The 25,348-nt window shown below is 39.5% G+C and overlaps 1 protein-coding gene across 2 annotated transcripts in view; it reads right to left on the bottom strand.

Moving 5' to 3' along the window:
• Window positions 1–25,348, bottom strand: part of haspin (histone H3 associated protein kinase) — a 66,018-nt gene that overhangs the window by 23,678 nt on the left and 16,992 nt on the right. For both annotated transcript variants that reach the window (XM_043694296.2, XM_087986767.1), the window contains exons 3-7: window positions 21,565–21,691; window positions 13,069–14,487; window positions 7,497–7,608; window positions 6,179–6,357; window positions 3,147–3,341 (exon numbers count right to left, since the gene is read on the bottom strand). In XM_043694296.2, the coding sequence (XP_043550231.2) occupies window positions 3,147–3,341; window positions 6,179–6,357; window positions 7,497–7,608; window positions 13,069–14,487; window positions 21,565–21,691 (2,032 nt within the window). The remainder of the gene's footprint in view (window positions 1–3,146; window positions 3,342–6,178; window positions 6,358–7,496; window positions 7,609–13,068; window positions 14,488–21,564; window positions 21,692–25,348) is intronic.

Here is a 25,348-nt window from a genome sequence, read left to right as displayed (position 1 = left end):
TTTTAGGAGGATATATGGATATATATGATTGAATTCCATATGCCACTGATCAGACAATCTAGATCAGTGTGAGGTGTTGCACTTGGGCAGGACAAACCAGGCCAGGGAATAACAAAGAAAAAACAGGAAATGATAGATGATCAGAGAGACCTTGATGTTCATGTCTACCAGTCTCTCAAAGTAGTGGGACACGTAGATAAAGTGGTTAAGGAGGCATATGGAATGCTTGCCTTTATTAGCAGAGGCATAGAGTTTAAGAGCAGGAAGGTCATGCTGGAACTGTAAAAAACATTGTTTCAGCCACAGCTTAGTGTAATGTGTGCAGCTCTGGGATCCACATTATAGGAAAGATGAGACTGCACTGAAGGTAGTACAGAAGATTTACCAGGATGTTGCCTGGGATGAGTGTTTTATTTGTAAAGAGAAATTGGATAGACTTAAGAGATTTAGGGGTACATGACTGAGATGCATAAAATTATGATAGGATAGACAGGAAGAACGTTTCCCCTTGGTGAAGGGATCAGTGACCAGGAAGCATAGATTTAAAGGTAAGGGGCATGAGGTGTAGGAGATCGAGAGGAGGATATTACGTTTCACTTAGAAGGTGGTGACAATGTGGGACTCACTGCCTGTAGGGTGGTAGAGGAAGAAATGCTCATAACATTCAAGTAGTATTTAAATGTGCACTTTTCATGCTAAAGCATTCAAGGCTATTGACCAAGTGCTGGAACATGGAATTAGAGTAGTCTAGAGTAGATTAAAGTTTTTGACAAGTGCAGATTTAATGGGCGAGAGGGCAGCTTTCTGTGATGCAAATCTCTATGAATTTAAAAGGTAGAGGAGTTCAAAACCTCATTCAATGGAAGACAGTTCCAACAATGTACCTTTCAGAATTGCATTGAAGGAGCAACTCAAATGTGCTCAAATCCCAGAACCACAATCTTCAGATTCAAATGACCTACACTTGGACCAGGAGGCCCAGAGTAAGTCCCAATTGCCCCAGTGGTGCGTAATGACATCTCTGACAGGTTGATTAGAAAAATGGGTTAAATAGTTGCAAGAGACATAGCTGAAACAAATCAGGGTAACAAAGAAAATGACCAACACTAAATAACTAATAGCTGGGTAAAGATTTAGTTTAGTCTACTTCCAGAAAATAGAATATTATAATACATTGATTAAAGGAGGATTTCCTATCTAAGCTCCTTTTATTTATCAAAGCTATCTGGCCTGACCATTTTTCTTTATAGCTTAGACAATTACACAAGAATAAAAAAGCTTACATCATAGCTCACTGCAGCAGTTGCAAATAAGCATCATCTTGTACTACATCATGAACTTGTATGGCATTATTTAATATCCTAAGGTGCTTCACCATTATAAACAAAACAGGATTTGAAGACTTAGCTGAAAAGGTGGAGATTTACTTTAAAAAAAAGTAAGGATAACAAAAATCTATGGATAGAGGGGTTCAGGAAAGAAATTAAAGAGAACAAAAGGGACCAAACAATTGAAATAACAGGTTATCAGTAATGGGTCAAAAGGAGGGACTAATGCCAGTGTGTGTGCACAACAGAACAAAACAGAAGGGCAAATCAGCTCAGAGAGATTGTACAGACATAGCAGAACAGGAAGCTAACATGAGTCGATGAAGGTCTGGGAATGGATACATTGATAGGATATGTAGAGTTTGAAAAAACTGGAGCTTGTGAAAGATGGACAACCCAAGAGACTTACAGTAGCTAGGTCTGGAGATACTGGCAGTGGATACAGCAATGTTGCATTAGTGAGAGTTGACATTGTGATGAAGAGGACAATAACCAGTCACAAGGATACAAACAGTCACGTTCTCCGTAATGTAGAAAGATTTCAGAATGAGTAAAAGGTGTGATTCTTCCAAACATAAGCATTGAGTGAGAAGCCTGAATCCACCAAAACAGTCCATGGGTCTTGTGATGTAGATTATTCTCATCAGCATGCATATGGGAGCAGATTCCATGCCTTCACATGATATCAACAAGTTGTAAAAGTGGATAGGGATACAAAAGAGCTTGAGGATAGATTTTAGAGGATTATTATGCAAATGAGATGCCAAGTTATTGTTGGAGATGCATCAGTAACAGTTTGGGATTCCAACTCAGATTTTGGGGTCTTCCCAACTAATTATCTGCTGTGCAACTCCCATTTATTTAAAAGTCAGGCTTTCAAAGCCATTCAATTATTGGGAGCAGAGGCTCACAACAAGCTGAGTGGCAGCTGGATTTACTGGGACTAGTTAGGTTGACCCTCAAAAGCAGGTTGAGATTGGTTTGAGCTGGAATGCTATTATAGTGGTGGTTATTACTGCTGGAGGGCCCCAGCAAAGGCCACAGAGTGTCCAGACCCATCCCCACCCCATTCTCACATGGAGGCTGCAAGAATGTTTTTTTTGCATACAGACCATCGGAAACCTCTCAAATGTAACTGCAGGTTGCCAACTTGAAATGTTGCAAATATAACCAATTTCAGCTGGAAGGAGCACCATGTGTAAAGAATCATGATCGGCGTCATCTGCACAACTACCAAATGCTGTCCCAGTGTGGCCTGGAGTCTGCAATACTCTCTTTAATATCTGGCAGATTACAGTGAAAACTTTAGTAAAACAATTCTCTTTGTAGTGCAAGGCAGAAAGTTCTGATTGATTGAATGTGAAAGGTTAATAGAGGACAGAAGCTGGAATGTTGAAGTCAAAAATGGCACTGCTAGCATCAAATCAGCACGCATGCTAACTAACGTCCTGGCTTGCCTACTTAACATATGTCTGAACATACGTTTCCAGCATCTATTCCAATGACTTATCCAAGACAACACCCAGCAGTTTCTGAACCAAAAGTAAGAGTATTGAAAACACCAGTGTTATACAAACAAATGCTGGGGCCTTGCAGTTTGTTTTATATGTAAATGTTTACTTGGTAAGATATAAATTGCCCTATTAAACCAATGCTGTATTCAGAATATGGAAAAAATCTTTAAAAGTAAAATTTAATAAGGGTTTTAGGAAAGGACTATCATTACAACATGAGTAAGGTCAAATTACATTTTTGGTGCTGTAAAATTCAACTGTAAGTATTTTAGGGTATTAGCTCTTGATATAGCGTTTGACATACCTTGAAAACCACGCATTTTCCATCATTTATCATTTGAAACACTTCCCCAAAGATTCCTTCTCCGATTTTCTCACACTTCTCTAGCATGGTGTACGGTATGCATTCTTTAAAAGAAACTGGACCATTTTGCTGACATTCACAATACACCTTCTCTTCATCTGTAAGAAACACTGGCTGCAGAATTGACCATTTTTCCTAAAAACATAATTAATACAATAAATAATTAGAACATATACTGTTCACATATTTAGTGTTTAAAATCTGTAATCAATTAAATATGTCTTATTGTTCTTAAATTAAGAATACACTCAAATGAACCTTAGAAAATATTAAATATTTTATTTTTTACCAGTTATATTTGATTGGCAAAATAATACACATTGTGGCATCTTAGAAACGCAGTAAATCCAAAACAAAAAAAAAAGGTTTTAGAGCCTATCAAGTCGGTTCCAGTCATCAAGTACCTATCTTCCCGAATTTCATTTTCTAGCACTTGACTTATAGTCTTGTATGTAAAGCATTTCAAGTACTACTCTAAACACGTTTTGAATGTTGTGAACATTCCTATTACCACCACCAATCTTTCAGACATTGAATTTCAGAAATCGCACACCCTCTGGGTGAACATTGGTTTTCCTCAAATCCCTCTAAACCTCTTGCCTCATACATAAATTTATGGCCCCAGCCATTGAAAATTCTACAAAGGGGAAGAGTTTTTCCCCCACATATGCTACTTAATTTTGTACCCCTCAAATCAGGTCAGCCCACAGGCTTTTACATCCTAAGGAAGAAAACCCCTTCCTATTTACTCTCTTTTAATAGTTGAAACACTTCAGCCCAGGGAACATCCTGGTGTATTATCTGTGCAACCACTCACATCCTTTCTATAGTACGACAACCAGAACTGTACACAGTACTCTGCCTGTAGCCTAACACTTTGTACAGCTGCATCATGACCTCATTGCTCTTGCCTTCAATACCTCGACTAATAAAAGTAAGTATCCTTTATGCCTTCTTAACCACCTACATACTTGTCCTGATGGCTATGAATATACACTTCAGAGGATCCCTTATACGTCCCAGAGTCCTACTATTCATGATGTATTCCCTTATCTTGTCAGTTCTCCCAAAATGTGCCACTTCATTCCTTTCATGATTAAATTTCACTTGCCACTGCTCTGCCCATCTGACCATAAATATATCTCCTTGCTATTTACCACATCAACAGTTTTCATATCATTTGCAACATTACTGATCATACCTCCTACATTCATGTCAAGATCATCAATGTACTCTACAAACAGCAACAGACCCAGCACCAAATCGTACGGTAAGCCACTGGACAGATTTACAGCCAAAAAAAATCATTCAACCATCAATGTCTGCCTTTTATCAATAAGCCAATTTTGGATCCAATTTTCCAAATTACTGAAGATGCCATGGGCTCTTACCTTCTATCCCATCGACATCTTATCCAAAACCTACTGAAGTCCATGTAGAATGCACTACCCACATCTACACATCTAGTCACTCTTCAAAAAAAATCAAATTTGTTAGCCATGATCTTCCCAACAAAGCCATGCTGACTATCCTTGATTAATCCTTGCCTCTCCATGTGGAGATTAATTTTGCCCCTTAGAACATTTTCTGTACTTGTCTGTGCATAATCCCTCTCTAAACGCTCACTCTGTATAATCACTCTCCTGTCGAATTTGTTTACAGCCTCACGACCAGCACTAGCAAACACTCACCCTTCACCTCCCATTAAAAGGATGTGGGCCTGTTCTTAAATCAGATGCAACCCATTGGACTTGTACAGGTCCCACATTCCCTAGAAACAGACTCGTGATTTAGAAATCTAAAGTCCTTGCTTCTGCATCAATCCTACTTGTCTGTACAGAAACACTTGTCTGTAGCCCTCACTATTGAGATGCTCACCATTTCAGCTTTTCTCTTTATCCTCATTCCTTGATGCAGCAGACCCTGGCTGACTGACTACCCCAGAAGATCTGTAATTCCCACCATTTTTCAAACAAACAGTCAGATGGACTCTAAGCCTTTGATGATCACCTGGCTGCCTACTTTCCTCCTTCTTACTGATGATCACCCATTCATTCTCTTGCTGAATTTTGTCAAGTTGTGGGGTGACCACATCAAAAAACACACTACGCACATAACTCTCAGCCTTGCAAATGCACTGCTGTGTCTCCAGCTCATAGTCAAGATCTAAAATCCAGCACTCAAGCTGGTCAAATCAACAGCACTTCCTGCATATGCGAGCATCCAGACTGCAAAGAGTTTCTAAGATTTCTCATACATTTCAGACCATGCAAGACACAAGAGTTTAGGCCAAGTATTGTAATTCACTGATTCCCACCAGATGAATCTCAAATAATCATTGTATGGCATTTTGGAAATGTTCACTAAATCTTTCTACGCAGCACCACTTTGTAAAAATTCATGATATCTATTCCAAGCATTGAAAAATTGTGGTACATTAAAATTATTGTCCAGAGAGACCATTAATCAACGCCATCACTTTTTCTAGCCTACTTCTTTTACCCATCTCAAAAAAAATCTGCCTTGTCTGAATTATGTGCCAATAAACATTCAAAGATGATAAAGTATGCACACACTCTAAAAAAAATATGATAAGCAGATTAAATCCAAAGAGAACAGAAGTTTAATTTGCTCATGTTTTCCCTCTAATACAGAGCAATTGAAATGTATTAACTAATTTTGGTTACTCACTGTTTTATTGACCCATAATTTTCTTTGTTTTTAATTAATATTATAGATGAATTCTCTCTCAATATCAAAATATAAAATTAAAACATTATATAATATTACGTAATATTATGACTGCTCAAGTGATTTATATTTCATTTATAAGTAGACGGCAAGCATTTTCATTCCAATGACAAAATGAAAAATGTAATAAAATCAAGTTTGCATGTCAGGTTTTAAAGTTTCTTGCATTTTACAAGTGCAAAATTATCTAATCAAGTATAACGCTCTGTTGATAGGCCTACCATAAGGCGACTTCTGGATCCTTTCATTCTATTGCTAAGTGGAGTTGCAGAAAAATCTGCCATTGAAATCAACTTATTCAAACTTGGATTATTACAATTTTCTGTTCCCGAAAGACAAGATGATTCTGGAGAGCTTTGAAGTGACATGGTACAACCAGATCTCAAAGGCGTAACAATGACTGCAAAAGAGAGGAATAAATTTAAAAACTAATTTTATATATACACACTCATAAAACACTAGAATTTCATAATACGGGTACACAATCCTTTATCTGAAATTCCAAAATCCAAAAAGCTTCAAAATCCACGTGGGTCTGCTGTTCAGCAAGTTCTTTTATTTCACTGTGAAAATGTCATTTATTCTGAAATTCGAAAAATTCAGAAATCTGAAAAACAACCAGCCCCCAGGATTTCTGATAAAGGATCGCGTACTTGTATTACAATGCAAGTCATAAAATGTGATTAGGCATTTCAATTCCTAAACTTGATCTCAATTCTGTATAAAATAAGGATCAACAGTAGAGCTCAAGTGAAAAAACAACTGAAAGGACTGTAGCCAACCTTAATAATGTTGTTGCAGTGAACCACCAGGAGAAAGTGAGGACTGCAGATGATGGAGAGTTAAGAGGTAAAAAGGATGATGCTGGAAAAGCACAGCAGGTCAAGCAGCATCCGAGGAACAGGAGAGTCGACGCTTCAGGCATAAGCCCTTCCTGACATTCCTGTTGGAAACATCAACTCTCCTGCTCCTCAGATGCTGCCTGACCTGCTCTGCTTTTCCAGTGCCACACTTTTTGACAGTGAACCACCAGCTCCAACAAGTTAAATTATGACTGCAGCATGTGAAATTCTAGATTGCATTTATTTTAATTCTACTTTTAAATTCCAAGTTTAGTCACAGAAATTTTAGGAACAAGTCCGAATTAAATTAATTGCAGAGTTATGTTGATATTTCAATATGAGAGAAAATACAATGAAAGAAGCCATGTCAACATTACAATGCTTTTGGATGGGATGACTGACATCAACATCCATTGAAGGCTTCATTAAAAGAGAGCACAAATCACTCAGCTCCACTTCCAACAGTTCATAGTTCCACAAAAAGAAGAGAAGCCAAGAGAAGAGGATATTAACAACCAGAATAGCAAGATAGAACATATGGAGCTCTTAAGAATTCTAGGTAAAGAAGTCACAGGTCACAAATGGACTATTTACCTGTATTACAAGTAAACTCTTTGGTTACTTCTGTTTTCAAAATACTCTCATTGTATTATTTGGATATTTTACAGAATAACCAAAGTTAAAGTTAACTAATTACCTTTCTTTCTTTTGTGAATCGAATGAGTTGCTTTGAACCTTGACCAATTACGTGAGCCTAAGGGAGTAGAAACTGCCGAAGAACTCATAAGTGTTGACTTCAAATTTTTTATCTAAAGAAATCAAAAAAAAATTGTCATAGATAATGGATCATGGATTGGTGTAAAGATAAAACCTGAAACAGAAACCAGTAGGTGGTCAATTGGCCTTTCAATCAGCACTAGCATTCACTATGCTCATGACTGGTCCACTTTCTCAATGCCACATTCCTGTTTTCTCTCCATACACCTTGATGCCTTTAACATCTCTTGAATAGGCTCAGTGACTTGACCTCCACTGCCTTCTCTGGTAGCAAATTTCTCAGTGTGGCCACCTTCTGAGTGAAGAAAAATTTCCCTGTCTCCATCCCATATTCTGAGACTGTGATACCTAGTTACAGACTCCACAACAAAAGGAAACATCCATCCTTCATTTAGTCTGTAAAGCTCTATTAGAATTATATAGATTTCAATCACATTCCTGCCATTTTTATAAACTTTAGTGAATAAAAGCCCAGTCAAACCAATCTGTCCTCATACAACAGTCCTACCATCCTTGGTAACAGCATTGTGAACCTGCACCGCACTCCCTTTATAGCACATGTATCTTCTCTTCAGTAGGGAGACCAAAACTGCACGCAATACTGCAATTTTCATTGACTGGAGTACTTTGTGTATCCACATTTGCCAATATGTGCCATTATTTAAGTTATACTCTGCCTTTCAGTTTTCCAGTACAAAATGTATAACTTAAAATTTAAGCGATGTTATATAGCATCTGCCATGTGTGCGCTCAAGCGCTCAACTTGCTTAGATTGCCTAGAAGCCGCCTTTTGCATTCTCCTCACAATTTAGAATCCCACCTAGTTTTGAGTCATCACCAAAAGTGTATCCCATGAGGCTCTGCCTGCCAACTAGAAGACGACCCATATATTTCTATTCTCAATCTATGCCAGTATATTTCTCCCAATCCCTTGTGCTTTGAGTTTGCCACAAACCTCTTATGAGAGACCTTGATAGTAAAGGACGAATACCCAAAGCTTCACAGTTTGCATCCTAATCCTGATGTTTACCAGGGAGTGATATGTCTCAGTCAGCATTGTAGTAGTTATGAGAATTGAAAAAGCTACTGAGAATCATGTCTAGTGTGATTAGATAATGCCAATGTCTTGATCTTAGCTGTTTCCAGGTTGTCTTGCGGCATGGTTTGTATTGAAACAAAGACAGTCACATAAAACTTATCGCAGCAACAAAGATTAAAAGTCTTTGTCTGTTTCAATTTCTCCTTCCCAAATTATGATGTCCAAGTCAGAAAGGTCATGTTGCATCCACTTGCATTGAAATCCACCAATAGATAAAAATCTTGTGAATTGGGGATTCAACAGCATCAACCTCTGCATAGAATTGTCCTTTGCCTTTGTAGTGAAACAAAGTTTTGAAGCATATATGCTCATGAAATTAATAGATCCTGCAGAAGTTGAGAGGGGGATAGAGAAAACACATTCTGACCAAGTTGTGGGGGGGTCTCTCATTGGGAACATCAAATTCCATACAGTGAAGCCACATGAACCATTAGTTTAAAGAAAATTACAGGAAGGATGCACAAAGACTTGATTGAAAGAAAATCCAGACTGATAAGTGCTGCCCCAAATTATTACTAGTTACAAATGATTACAACTTTGCCAGAAAGTCCAGAACTTATTCCATACATGGAATGCTCAGGGCAAGAATGATGGGATCAAAAAGGCAACATGTCCATCAAATGATAGACTGGCTTCGCTGATTTAAAAAAAAGAACAGGATGTTCATGACTGATGACAACAAAAAGATAGCTTTCCACTCATCTCCTATCTTGAATTGTACTATAGGGAGGACATGGTCATAGAGGAAGCTCAGAACACCATACAGAGCCTGTCCGTCATGGAAGAACTGGATATTCAACACAAAGTGCAGAAAATTAGCAATGCTTTAATTTGGTTACAATTGTCTAAACTCCCAGCGATAACACTACACTATCTAAATTCATCTAATACAGGAAGTCTGCACTCCTGTAAGCATCTACACAAACCTCTTTCTGCTGCAGAGAGAATGCATTACCCCACAATACACGACTGTGACCCCAAACCAGAACAAGTGACTGCAATATCTGCCCACACATACCCCTGCTGAGCAAAACTGTGAAAAGTGTTTCCCTTATCAAATTACAGCTTTTGGTTGAAGGCTTCTTTCCTAAATCCCAGTGTGGTTTCAAAATCAGAAAATCTAGATTTTCATGGATACAAAACTTCCAATCTGAATAAGGAACCTCAGAAATAAAAGCCCAGGGAATCTTTATAGAAGCCACCTTCCCTTTCTACATCACTAGCTGCCATATTCAAGCAAGCAAACAAAGTTTCAAGACCCAAAGGCCACATTTAATGCAAGTGTGAAAAGAAAGTGTTGCAGCAGGTGAGAAGAGAGGTTTGGGTGCTGAGGTGGGGTCATTCAGGGATCAATGTGAGCAAGTGGTTGGGGGGTTTCAGTGTTAGGATCACTAATATATAGCTGTTAGAGCAATTTGAATCCTCTAGCATTGCATAATTAACTATCCAGGTTTGGAGTTCGATCTGTTTTTTAACGGTTCCAGATGCTGGGTAATTGCCCATCAGAAGTTTACATTTCCAATGGGAATTATCTTGTAATCAGTGTACCAGAACAACTGAGGAGCTCAGATGTGCACCTTTCAGAATACACCTTGTTAAAGATTACCTGGAGACCAGAAAATGCGAGCTATGATCGTCTGAGATCAGCAACTGAGAGCACAATATCTGTGAACAAAAAACTACTAAATATTGCTATCATTGATCTCACTAAGGCATTCGACCATATGAACAAAGGCAGCTTATTTAAGCCAAAAAATCAGTTGTGTGATCTCATCTTTTAAGGATATGATGATGAATGGATAAAGTCATCTATGACCCTTTTCAGATTCCTCAGGGGATTCCAACAAAGTTGCATTTAGCTCTCGACATTGGCACTTTATTTGTTAAGCCACCATCACATGCCCTTATTTCATAGAAAAGTGCCTACTTACAGTCAAAGATTTGACAGCTTTTCAGCCTTATCTGCCTACAGTCCAAGACAAAAGTGTGCTAAGTTCTCAGCTCTTCACTGATAATAGTGCACTAATAATCCATATCTAGGAACACCTTCTCTAGGATCAGACTCTCTCTTACCTGTAAAGCTTTTGGTTTGACCATCAGCATTAAGATGACCAATGTCATTCTAATTGCAACAAAATCCTAGACTATCAGAATTCACAATGTGCCCCTGAAGGTTGTAGCCTCATCTACCTTGGCTCCTCAATCACCAGTATTTGGTCACTGGATGCTGAAATCGACAGACAAATTGCAAAACCTTCTGCTGTCCAAACTGAATTTAGAGAGTGCAGTCCAGCTAACAACAAGCTGAAAGAGATCATACCTTGAGTCTACCAAGCCCCATGTCCTTGATGCACTCCTTTACTGCAGCAAGATCTAGACAGCATATCTTATAGACCATCCAACTTTACAGTGGCAGATGACTCTTCAGCATCTTTTGGGAAAACAAGGCAACCAACTCAAGAGGTCCTGGAGGATGCTATTTCCATTCTTACTCATTTTTAGGCCAACAAAATCTGCAATGTCCAGATGGATTATTACCAGAGGATTACAAGAGGTTCTCCACAGTGAACCGAATGAGGAGTCACACAACCTCCTGGACATCCATATCTCAACTAACAGAATATCTGGAAATAAGATACTGGCACAAACACTAAGAGGCAATGATCAACATGCATGCCCTCTGGAGGTCATCTGTTTAGAAAGCATTGGAAAGAAAGAGGAGAAAGTTCAGCTAGTCTAGAAGAGAACCCAGAGAAAACAGAGGCCAGTAAATTGCAGACCAGCTCAGCCACTGTCTTCCTCTGCAGCAACCAATGCTGCGTTTGCTGCAGAGTGTGTTACTGAAACACAGATTGTGGTGTTCCTGCTGCCCTTGTCCTAAATGGTAGTGGCTAGGCGCTTTAAAGAGTCTTGGTGAATTACTGCAGGGGATCTTGGGACATCCTGTTGCTGGTTAAGGAAGTGAATGTTTGTGGATGTGGTGCCAATCAAGCATATTCTGTCACTAGTGTCTTACCTGGTCTTGTAAGCATTGTATTCATTTGGCTAGTTTCTGGTCAATAGGAACCCCTAGGATGTTGATAATAGGGGATTCAGTGATGGTTATGCCATTGAAAATCAAGGGTGATGGTTGGTTTCTCTGTTGCCAGAGATGGTAATCACCTGGCATATGTGGTGGGAATCTTTCTTGTCACTTGTCAGCCCAAGTCTGAATATTGTCTCTACCTTGCTGTATTTGGCCTGAATCTGCTTCAGTATCGGAGGAATCGCAAATGGAGCTGATCATCATAAAACCATCAGCGAACATCCTCACTTCCGACCTTAAGGTGGAGAGAACACGTCATTGATGAAGCAGCTGAAGATGGTTGGACATAGGACACTACATTTCAGAATTAGCCAGGATCCATGGATTTAAATCCTATGTGCTCCAGAGATGTCCAATTACATCTTTGATAATTAGAAAATCTACATTGAGGAATTCCTGTAGACCTGTGCTGGAAACATGGTAGTATAGTTAGCTGGTAATAGTACCAAAGTCTTATTATCGCAGATAGTATATTAGCCTTTATTGCAAGACAGGTTGTGGTATAAGAGTCACAAAGTAATGTTGAATTCTGGAATCTTGGTGCAAGTGTTTTGCACAGTTTTATGCAAGGAAGGATATACTTGCATTTCTGAGGGTGCAAAATGGTTCATTAGATTCATAAATTGGTTAAGTTTTAGGAGGAGAAAGTAGCCCTATGTGCTCTGAAGTTTAGAAAGTAAGAGGCTTTTGTTACACGTAGCATACCTTCATAGGGCTGCCTGATAAGATAAATTCTGTCTTCTCTAGTTGGAGACAGAGAGCTGGAAGTTATGGTACGAGGATAAAAAGTCAGCCATTTGAAATGCAGTAACGTCTTCACTTAGGTATTGTGAATCTTTGAAACTCTACACCAGCCAGTTTAGATTCCCAAGGTTTAGAGTATATTCAAGAATTAAATCAATAACGCTGAGCAAAATATATAGAGATCCATCAGGGAAGTGATATCAATATAGAGCAGCTGTGATCTTATTGAATGATAAAGGAACTATATTATTTTCTCCTGATCCTATTTCTTGTGTTTTTCAGGCAAGCAGTTTCATTATATTTCATTGGCAAACCTATCTCCAAAATGCAGGTGAGTCAATCATTCCATAACTGTAGATAGGAGAGATGGAGCAGAGTAGGGTCAGGTTTTACAATTTCTTTATTGATTTGAAGTTGACATCCCATTCTGGAGGTTGAAATGCACAACCCCTCCCTGCATCAATCTTACCTCACCAGAGTATCGGACTTCTGACATGGAGAATGTGGCATTGAGTCAAGTTGACACAAAGACATCATTGCTACATTTAAATGTATAATCCTTACCTTAGTTGTTTGAGATTCTGGATGCCTGTATAAATCCACTGTGGATGTTTTCACACTTTTTACAGCGATTGAAGCAAGATCCATATTTTTTTGAAATGCTGAACCAGAGAGGCTGCTCTGTTTGCCAAACATACTGGAATCATTGTCACTGATTCGGTTCCTTCGTCCAGAAAGGCATTTTGTTTTTAAGGAGTAGCCATTTTTCATTAAAATAGTTTTTCTATTTTGTTGGTTTTCGAAGTAGTCTGGTTCAACTGTACACCCTTTACCAGACTTGCATTCTTGGGAATTTGAGTACATTGATGACAAAGATGATTTTAAAGTCATGCAATCTGTTTGTCTGCGCTTTTTTCCTAGCAGATGAAAATTGTGTTCACATTCGTTGTTAAAAGAGCCATCAGATAGACTTCTTTTTACTGGATTTTTCACACATTTCTTCGTTGGTAATTGCAACTTTAGTTTAAGAGGACTAAGCACCACATCAGGCTGAAGAGCCATCCAATTCAAAAATGTCCTCCCACTTTTTTGAGATGTTAACTTTTCATGTAAATGATTAGTAACTTGCTGATTTTTTGATGAACTCACCTTGGAAGAGTCATCTTCAACAGAGGACACTGACCTTCTTTTGTGGAAATACCTAAAAACTGATAAGTGATCTAATTGTACCACAGGCTGCAAGTCCAAATTCGAAACAATGTTACTCTTTGCAGTATGTTCCTGTTTAGTTAACAAGTCATGATTTGATGTACAGTTAAGCAACTCTGCCTTCACTGAAGAATTTTTGACAAATGCTGTCATATCATCCACTCCATTAATTAAACCAGTCAGAGGAGACCCAGCTGATTCTTCAATAACATGAGAAAACAACTCTGCACTATTATTGAAGGTACTGTGCAAGGTATGACTGAAATCATCTTTCTGGGTTTGAAATAAATGTGATGTTACTGAATCCATATGCTCAAGATTTTCTTCCAAAGATATAGAGGCTACAGGTTTACAACAAACTTCAAGACTACAAATTCCATCTAATTTCTTTGTAGACAATCCAACAAACTCTGAATGATGTGTGTGTTCTGTAGAGGAACATGTCTTGCACGAGGTGTTGCTACTTTGGGTGCAACAAATTCCCACTGTACTGGGGTGGTCAATACTTCCCTCAATGTAAGGTTCAACATTGTTCTTCCATATGCCATTCTCAATTTCACTGTTGAACGAAATGACACATCTCGATAGTTCCTTGATTTTAGATTTCCTTGTACAAGAAGGTGTGCTAGTCTGCAGTGGGGATCTATCCAGTTTCTTTACCACTCTGGAATTACAACAAAACTTCTTAGCTTTGCAAGAACTTCTGCCTGCCTTCTTTGGTTTCCTAAAAGAGATCGACGATTCTGAAGATTCTATTAGGGATCCGAGTAATTCCTGACGGAGAAGTGAAAGGACACAATTAGAACAATGCTGATTTATATACACATGCATATATATCTAAATGTCCACAAGTTAGAATAGAGTCTCAAGTTGCAGTCATTATCCAATAAATCTATGCACTATCCACAAAACAAAAATAACTTTTGTTCAAACTACATTTTACATCTAAATGTTAGTTGTCAATAAAAAGGTTAAAGCAAAACATGAAATTTCAAGATCTCATCCTTTGGGTTTTGAAAAAAATTTTACTCATGCACGAGATATGGATGTGGCTGGCTGGCCAGCATTTATTGCCCATCCCTAGTTGTCTTTGAGGTTGTGGTGGTGAGTTGCTTTCTGGAACTGCTGCAGTCCATGTGCTATAAATAGATCTGCAATGTTAAGTGACTTGGAATGAAACTTGAAGGTGGTGGTTATGTTCCCATTAATCTGCAGACTTCATCCTTCTGGATGGAAATGTTCATGGGTTTGGAAGGTGCTGTCTAACGATCTTTCGTAAATTTCTGAAATGTATCATGTTGATTGTACATACTGCTGCAACTGAGCATCAATGGTGGAAAGAGTGAATGTTTACGGATGTGGTGTCAATCAAGCAGCCTCCTTTGTTCTGGATGATTTCAAGCTTCTTCAGCATTGTTGGAACTGGAACAGGTGAAGACTATTCCATCACACTCCTGGCTTGTGACTTGTGGACAGGCTTTGGAGCCATCTCAATTATATGCTGTAGTATTTTTAGCCTCTTATGTGATCTTCTAGCCATTGCATTTGTATGGCCAGTCCATTTGACTTTCTGGTAACTCCCATGCAGTTAATATTGGGAGATGGTAATGTCATGAATGTCATGGGGCAGTGATTCTTTTGAAAGTGGTCATTACCCAGTATTTACTTACCACTTTTCAGTCCAGGTCTGGATATTGTCCAGGTCTTGTTGCATTTGGCCATGGACTATTTCAGTATCTGAGGCATCGCAAGTGGTACTAAATATCGTGTAATCATCAGTGAACATCTCCAATTCTGACTTAAATGATGGATAAAGCAGCTACAGATGGTTGGGCCTTCAGGAATTCATAGAGATATCCTGAAGCCAAGATTACTGAACTTAAACAGCAACAACCATCTTTCTATGCACCAGGTATAACGCCAAACAACAGAGATTCTTCCCGGATTGCAATTTTACAGGAGCTCCATATTTGGTCAAACGCAGCCTTGATGTCAAGAGCCGTCATTCGTCTCACCTCTGGAATTCAGCTCATCTGTTTGAATCAAGGCTGTAATGAGGGGAGAAGCAAAGTAATCCTGGCAGAACCCAAATTTGGCATCATACAAGGTTAATTCAAATAAGAATGCAGCTTAAAAGTTGAGCTGATTTTATCCTCCATGAGTCAAATGTGGAGTCAATAAAATAATGTGCATTGATTCAGTGTTAAACTGCCTTTCTCTTTACAAGAGAAACTATGTCCACATTTGAAAATCAATAATGATTTATACTCCAAACAATCCTCCAACTTATGTTTATTTTGTGATAAATCATAAAAGCAACCAAAAAAATTGCATTCCCTTTAATATCAGCATTCAAAAGGTCTCTCATCAATGTAACCTTGCTGGCACCTGACCAGGTGGGTTGACTGAGCGAATTCATTTCCGCACTTGAAGCAGATCAACTGTTGATGCCTAGCATGCTTTTTTACAGAGAGGTTGGTGCGTGTCTACAACCAAAGGAAGCGGGGGAGGCTGACCCAATTACAAAATTTAAAAGGAATCTGTATGGTTACATGGATAGGAATGAGTTAGAGGGATATGGGCCAAATGCTGGCAAATTGGACTAAATTAATTTCAGATATCTGGTTGGCATGGACTATGTGAATTGAAAATGTTAAATTGTAAGCATGTGAACATGCTCAACAGATAATTTCTCCACACGGTGTCATAGTATGCCATTAAGAATTGTATGTTCTTCTTTTGTTTCGATAGTTTCTTAAAGCTTTACACTGTAAGCGCAACAAAAAATAAAAATGTAGGAAGAGCAGAATGTTGTGATTATGAGAGCAATTTGCAAAGGAATACCAACTGTCACATATAGAAGGTAGTGGCATTGCGATATTGGCTCACTGGACCGGCATGTCACAGAAATGGTCTGTGACATGTGTTTGAATGCCTCCAAGGCAGATAGTGAAAATTCCGAATTAAAAACAAGTTGAATTTTCTTTTTTTTAAATTCATTCATGGGACGACAACATCGTTAGCTAGGCCAACATTTATTACTCATCCTTAATTGCCAAAAGGGCAGTTAAGAGTCAAACACATTGCTATGGGCCTGGATTCACATATAGACCAGATCAGGTAAGGATGGCAATTTTCTTCCCTGAAGGACATCAGGGAACCAGATGGGTTTTTTCTGACAATCTACAATGGATCACTGGTCATTATTACACTCTTAATTCCAGATTTTTATTTAATTCAAATTCGACCATCTGCCGTTGTAGGATTTGAAACTGGGTCCCCAGAACATTACCTGGGTCTCTGAATTAACAGTCCAATAAGAATACCACCAGGCCATCACCTCTCCCCACAGGGAGGGTCAACTCAAAAATCAATCTGATTCACCAATATTCTTTAGGGAAGGAAAAGCTATATCACCTGGTCTGACCTACATGTTGCTGACAAATGTCTACCAAGGCATCTAACTGCTATAATGTATGATAAAAGGAATTCAACTAGACATATAATCTGAAATTCACTGTTACAATAAATCACAATGGGATAAATAGCTAATCCAGAGTCCTTCCAGAGGAGTGGCACAGCAGTTTACAGTCAGGAGGGGGTTATATTGTGAATTCTCAACATTGACTCAAAAGGTCCAAAGTCAAATAAGAGCAAGGAATGCTGCTGATTACCATCTGAATCAGCCAACATCCTCCTACCCCGCAGACATTCTAAGACCGGTTGTACACTAAAAGGAGCATGTCAGGACACCTTGGAAGTCTCAGTATATTGACTATGAGGTAATTGCCATCAGAAGTTTAAGTTTCTGATGGGCAATTATCCAGCATCTGGAAACCTCCGAACAAATTTGAGTTAGGAAGTTGGAGACTTCAAAAGATTCTTACTCATTTACTTGGATCATATCCTAGAAAAGTGTAATGCATTAAAGCCTGCTTTGTAGGTGGCAAGGGCCCAAAATGTATATAGAGGAACCTTGATTATTCGGCAATCAATTAACCAAATTTCGGAAGATCCAAACAAGATCACAAGGTCCCAACGTGTGACTAACTATGTTATCTGGCATCCATTATCCAGCATTCGATTAACTGAACAAAATACTCCCTTCCCCTGTTCTTCAGATAATCGAGGCTCCTCTGTACTGGGTGGGGACCACTACTGACCAAGATGGCGAAGTCCTAAAATCCATAGCTGTAGAATGGGCCTGTGACAACTGATGAGGAAACCAAGAGGGAAATCCATGCTTTACCTCATTTACATTTATCTACATGTACCAGATGTATCTGTTCACAACAGTATCAGTTGGAGTAACCACCGCATAGTCCTTGCAGAGGTGAAGTCACATGAGGATATTCTCCATTTATTGTCTAGCTCTGAAATAGTTTTGAAAAGGGATTGATTTTTGAGCTAATCCTGAAATTCAAGACTGGTCAACTATGAGGTATTGTGAACAAGCAATAGCTGAATTGCATTTAACCAAAATCTGTAACCACATGGGCTGAATTTCAGGCACTCCACTATACCGCCAAGCTAGGATGATGGCAAAGAGCTTAGAAGAGCAGACCAAAACAGCAGCAGACATAACCAAGAAAGAAATTAAGCGGCAGCCTGAAGTTACAACACAGGACTACTTCTATGCCAAGCAATAGAGGCAGCAAGTGATAAACAGCTGACCTACAAACAGAGGAGCAGATCTAAGCTCTGTAGGCTACATCCAGCTCCATAGGCCACATCAGTCATAATGGTGGTGGATAATTGAACAATTAACTACAGGAGGACATTTCACAAATAACCCCATCCTCAATGAGGATGTGCCAAGTACATTAGTATAAATGGGTAAAAACAAGGACTGCAGATGCTGGAAACCAAAGTCTAAATTAGAGTGGGGCTGGAAAAGCACAGCAGGTCAGGCATCATCGAGGAGCAGGAAAATCGACGTTTCGGGCAAAAGCCCTTCCTCAGGTCCTCGGATGCTGCCTGACCTGCTGTGCTTTTCCAGCACCACTCTAATCTAGACATTAGTATAAATGACAAGGCCAAAGCATTCGTAAGCAACTTCAACCAGAAAAGCCCAGTGGCCCCTTAAAGCTTCCTCTGGAGGTTGCCAGCATCATAAAATATCCCGGTCTTCAATCAATTTAGTTCACTCCACATGATTAAAATAAAAGGCTAAATTCACTGGATATCGCAAATGGTAATTACCCTGACAACATTCTAGCAATAGTACTAAAGACTTGTGCTCCAGAACTAGCCATGTTACTAATCAAGCTGCTTCAGTACACTTCTTTGGTTGTCCCTCAGGACTGAGGATGATTTGCTCCCACTCCAAAGGTTAGATTCTAAATAGTCCAATCCTGGAGCTGCAGACTGCCAAAAGTTGGACTAGATAGTGTTTGATGAGGTGGGTGAGTAGGATACTCTGGATTCGGCATGCTCTTTCTGCTGCTTGTGCTTGGCCTTCACATGTTTCACTCGGTAACATTCTAAGTGGTTAGCACTTTCATGGATGCTTGTTATTCTCTAGCTTGGGCATTCTAGGGCAAGGAACTCCCATATGTCATTGGAGCAGCTGCATTTGTTTAGGGAGACTTTCCGGTTGTCCTTGTAGTGCTTCCTCTGCCCTCCTGGTGGAAGTTTACCATTACAAAGCTCAGAGTAATGCACTGATTTAGGGAGTCTTGTATCAGAACACAAATATGGAGCCCTCCAAATTCCTGGATAGCATTGATTATTCCCCTTACTTTGGGAGTGTCCGCTTGGTGTGAGGAGGCATTGACAATGAAATCCAACATGACTCCAATACGCTAATGCAGACTTTGGATTCCTGAAGAACAGGGTTTTAGAAGTCTGAGATCCCAAACCCAACAGTGCAGCCTTGGTTCCCACCCTCCCGTATGCATTAGAAACATGGACTATGTACAGCAGATACTTCAAATCCCTGAAGACTTATCACCAGCACTGCCTTTACAAAATCTTATAAATCCACTGGCAGGATAGGTTTACCAATATGACCATCCTGTCCCAGGCATTGTGGAAAATTGAATCGATAAGTGTGGTGCTGGAAAAGTACAGCAGGTCAGGCAGCAACCAAGGAGCAGGAGAGTCGACGTTTTGGGTATAAGCCCTTCATCAGGAATGCCCAAAGCATTCTTGCTCCTCGGATGCTGCCTAACCTGCTGTGCTTTTCCAACGCCATCCTTTTTGACTTTGACTCTCCAGTACCTACAGTCCTCACTTTCTTCCAATGTGGAAAATAGCCCAGGTATGTCCACAAATTGAACTTGGCCAATAATCACCTCATCAGTCTACTCTTAATTGCCAGTAGAGATGGAAAGTTTCAACAGTAGTATCAAACAGCACTTAAACTTAAAACAACAAATGCTGCATCAAGGAACCCTGGCAAAACTCTCCACTCATTCAAAAGCAAGATGGTTGTGATTATTGGAGATCAAGCATCTTATCCACAATACATCATGGCAGGAATTTTTCATAGTAGATATTTTCTAATCAACCTGTGCAGAGATATTGTTATAACATACAGCTGGAGCAGGTAGGAGTTGAACTTGGCCTCCAAGCCCAGAGGTACGGACACCACCACTGCACCACACAGTCTCTTAAGGTAGTGTCCTTGGTCAATGATAGGGTCAAAGGTGAGGATGATGATGGATGATTGCACAATGTTCAGCACCATTCACATCACTCAATCAACAAACTGAAAAAGATCACATGAAGTAGCAATACTACAACAGATGGAGGTTCATGTGGACAAGCACAAAACAGAATTCAAGAACAACAAATCTGAATATTAACCAAATGGTGAGAAGCTCGAGACTGTCAAGAGCCAAAGGTGTTGGGTATCCACATCCCTAAATCATTTAAAAATCAGCAGATACAAAATAAACTCAAACAAGGCCAACATAATGTTAATCTTAAAGAGGCCCAATTACAAGGGGGTAGGTGTTGTATTTCAATTGCATGGATTACAGCATTTTATCTGCACCACTATATGTTTCTATGATATATTGGTTTTGGAGGGACTAACTCAGATATTTATGAGATTACAAGATAACAAACTTCCCTTTTATTTATTTTCATGCACAAAATTCAGGGTCTATATTAGATTAGATTCCCTACAGTGTGGAAACAGGCCCTTCAGCCCAACCAGTCCACACCAAAACTCCGAAGAGTAACCCATACACCCTCTGACTACTGCGCTTAACACTATGAGCAAAATAGCATGGCCAATTCACCCAACCTACACATCTTTGGACTGTGGGAGGAAACCGGAGCGCCCAGAGGAAACCCACACAGACACAGGGAGACTGTGCAAACTCCACACAGACAGTCACCAAAGGCTGGAATTGAACCTGGAACCCTGGTGCTGTGAGGCAGTAGTGCTAACCACTGAGCCACCGTGCCACCCTATGATCAAGGTGATTAAAATCCAAAAAAAGACTCCCAGAAATATCCTGTTTTCAAAGAACATTTTATTTGATAGCTAAACAAAATTCAGAGTATTGGCCAAAACCAGGACAATTCAGCTTTGAGCTAGCTCTTCGTGATGTGCAAACTGTTTTCTGCAGTGTTCAAGTTAGAATTGCACCAATTGATGACTTTAACTAATAGTCAGTGGAGAAGACAGTGACAAATTTTATAAAATTATCATCTTGCCAAATTGTGGATTACAGATTATCATAGCAACATTGTCAATCAGTTGAGAAGCTGAAAGCGAAAATGTTTCTGTTCCAGAATTTAGTAATATTTATCTACTGCAACTCAGGTGCAGTGTTCTTCAATTCAATAGATCAGTTTGATATTGGTTACTAAAATTAGTTTTAAAAGTAATCTTACCTTTTTTCTCACTTGAAACTGGGTATTTACATCTTGATTTGACACAGTCTTGCAATTCCGCAGTTTCCGCCGGTAAGTGACATATTTTAGATTTGGAGATACTTTTACGATTTCTTCCATTCCATTTCTGATTTATTTGCATTTGTTTTTATTCACACAACAAATATGTAGAAGGAAGAAAAGGAAAGGAAAGGAGAGATTTTAATAGGCATCAAAATGTTAAGATACAGCAGCAAAATATTATCAGAAGTATCATTTGTTCTGTTAAAAAATCAAAAATTTGCTATGAAGTCCCTTTTGAGCTTTTAGCTATCTGTACTTGAAAACATTACAGAATCATGGAATAAGACATCACAGGAACTCAATCAACCTGAATATTGTGTTTCAGGAGGCAGTCACACTTTGTAAATTACATCAAATTCTATGGTCAGACACAGGCAATGTGACTAAGAGTGAGCCAGGTATAGGGATCAGAATTATCTTGCAAAAAGCCGACAACAGCACCCTAGTCTAGAGTAATATGTAGGGATGGTGGAGGTGGTGTTTGGGTTGTGGAAGAGAAATGTAGCAGTAATGGGGACAGCAGAGCTAAAGGAATAAATGTTATTCTCTGCAACAAAAATAGAGCCCTGAAGGCACCAAGATTCAGGACCTCTCTTCTTGGCTACATAGAAACCTCGAGTGTATATGGTTGTTTGGTTGGTTTCCTCCACTTGAGAATAATGACATAGGTAGGATTAGGAAAAACTAGGAACGATAAGTAGTTTGTGGGTAAATTAAAAAGTGGAGCTACAAAAAAAGATCAGGCTCTGTACTGTTAAGTTTTATTTAAGGCAAAATTGCATTATGATTTAGGAAATTTATGCTGTAAATAAAGTATAACAGTAGCGTGTATACCCCTGCATTACGTTTCTATTATTTAGCATGTGTTCTTAAAGTAATCATGTGGACCTCTTGAATCAACTGGAATATTTGATCAACCGGCAAACTCCTAGTCCCATAGGTGCCAGTTAATTAAACATTTTGCTGTGCATTGATTACTTGAAGAGGAATTGGTGTGCAATGTATCCAAACTTGCTGACAGTACAAATTTTGGAGAGTGCACATTTTGTGATGAAGATGAAAGGAACATGCAAGGCTATAGTTAGCTTGAGCAAATGAGCAAGAACTTGACAGATGTTGTTTGGTGTAGGAAAGTGCAAGTTTGTGCTTTTTGGTAGTAAGAAACAAAAAGGAGACTATTATTAAAATAGAGAGAGATTCCAAAAAAGCTGCAGCACAAAGGGATCTAGGTGTCCTTGTGCATAACATACAATGTTAGCAGGCAGGTGCAGAAAGTAAATAAGAAATCAAATGGAGATTTGGCCTTCATTGGTCATGGATTGGATTTTAAAAGCAGGGAAGTCTTGATATAACAATACAGTGTGTGGGTGAAGCCATAGCTGGAATATTGCATACAGTTTTGATGCCCATGTTTAATAACGGCTATACTGACACAGGAAGCAGTTCAAAAGAGATTCACTGGGCTGATTCTTGAAGTGAAGGGGTTAACTTATCAACAAAGATTGAACAGGTCAGGCCTTTATTCACTTGAGCTTAGAAAAATGACCTTATTGAAGCATTTTGGGTAATCCAAGATGGAGGATGGGAAAAATTTCTGGCTGTAACAGATGCTCCTTTTTTTGAGGTACTTTAGGTGCTGGAGGTGATTTCCTTGAATTCCAGGAGCAGCAATTACTGTTTTATATGCTGTTGCAATTCGTTTGGAACTTTGGAAAAAAAGTCAAAACAACAGCAGTTTAAAAAAGAAGTACAGACAAAGGAAGCACATGGTGAAGTCATTGCAGGAGGGAGATAGAACCTGCACAGTTTAAACTTTGCTGTTTGAACCCATGTATCGCTGGACATCGAAGTGCATCTGGGAAAATTAACAAACATGAAATTCACAACTTATCTTGGAGGAACTGTTAGACGAAGTTCATAGCACAGAATCAGATAAGTTAATCATTGTTTTAAGTGTGGCCTACAGAGAATCTGCAGTAGTGAGTAGAGTGGGTTCTTTCTTGATTATATGTTTTTGGAGATATGTCTCTTGATTAAACTTAAAATATAAGCCATAACTATTAATTTAACCTGGGGCAGTGGTTGTAAAGGAATAAGACGGTGTTATTTTCTGGATCTGTAGATTGTGAAGAAGCAAAAAATGGCCTTTAATAGAGTGATATGTACATCTGGTCAGATGTGGGAGTTTAAAGAGAGTTAAGGGTTACTGCAGATTATATCTGCCATAAATGCTGTTGGCTGCGAATTTTATCAGATCGAATGGATCTGTTGGAAGCAATGAGGAATTCGCAACAGCAACAGTATGTGATGGATGGCAGTTATAGGAAGGGGGTAAGTCTCAGATACAGTCACATAGATGGTAAAGGAAAGGTAAAGAGAGGTAGGCAGCTAGTGCAGGATCTTTTGTGGATATACCCATTTCAAACAGGTATGCTATTTTGGAAAATGTAGGGGGGGGGTGATGGATTCTCAGGGAAACATAGCACAAACAGCCAGGTTTCTGGTTCAAAGTCTGTGAGAAGATTTGTAGCTCGGGTGCTCGTTGTTGTGGTTCTGTTCGCCAAGCTGGGAATGTGTGTTGCAGACGTTTTGTCCCCTGTCTAGGGGACATCCTCAGTGCTTGGGTGCCTCCTGTGAAGCGCTTCTGTGATCTTTCCTCTGGCATTTATAGTGGTTTGAATCTGCCACTTCCGGTTGTCAGTTCCAGCTGTCCGCTGCAGTGGTCGGTATATTGGGTCCAGGTCGATGTGCTTATTGATTGAATCTGTGGATGAGTGCCATGCCTCTAGGAATTCTCTGGTTGTTCTCTGTTTGGCTTGTCCTATAATATTAGTGTTGTCCCAGTCAAATTCATGTTGCTTGTCGTCTGCTTGTGTGGCTACTAAGGATAGCTGGTCGTGTCGTTTCGTGGCTAGTTGGTGTTCATGGATGCGGATCGTTAGCTGTCTTCCTGTTTGTCCTATGTAGTGTTTTGTGCAGTCCTTGCATGGGATTTTGTACACTACATTGGTTTTGCTCATGCTGGGTATTGGGTCCTTCGTTCTGGTGAGTTGTTGTCTGAGAATGGCTGTTGGTTTGTGTGCTGTTATGAGTCCTAGTGGTCGCAGTAGTCTGGCTGTCAGTTCAGAAATGCTCGAGGTATGGTAGTGTGGCTAGTCCTTTGGGTTGCGGCATGTCCTCATTCCGTTGTCTTTCCCTTAGGCATCTGTTGATGAAATTGCGCGGGTGTCCGTTTTTGGCGAATACATTGTATAGGTGTTCTTCTTCCTCTTTTTGCAGTTCTGGTGTACTGCAGTGTGGTGTGGCCCTTTTGAATAGTGTCTTGATGCAACTTCTTTTGTGTGTGTTGGGGTGGTTGCTTTCGTAGTTTAGGACTTGGTCTGTGTGTGGCTTTCCTGTATACCTTTGTGGTGAATTCTCCATTCGGTGTTCTCTGTACCATCACATCTAGGAATGGGAGTTGGTTGTCCTTTTCTTCCTCTCTCGTGAATCGGATTCCTCTGAGTGTGGCATCGATGATCCGGTGTGTGTTCTCTATTTCTGTGTTTTTAATGATTACAAAGGTGTCATCCACATATCTGACCCAGAGTTTGGGTTGAATTTGTGGTAAGTCTGGTTGTTCTAATCTTTGCATTACCACTTCTGCTATGAGTCCAGAGATGGGTGAGCCCATGGGTGTGCCGTTTATTTGTTCATATATTTGGTTGTTGAATGTGAAGTG

The sequence above is a fragment of the Chiloscyllium plagiosum genome, unplaced genomic scaffold, assembly GCF_037043375.1.
Source record: "Chiloscyllium plagiosum isolate Xiang-an unplaced genomic scaffold, Cpla_swu_hap1 HiC_scaffold_1, whole genome shotgun sequence".
Taxonomy (NCBI): Eukaryota; Metazoa; Chordata; class Chondrichthyes; order Orectolobiformes; family Hemiscylliidae; genus Chiloscyllium; species Chiloscyllium plagiosum.
Note: the sequence above shows the minus strand (reverse complement) of the source record. Positions and strands in the feature narration are given on the sequence as shown.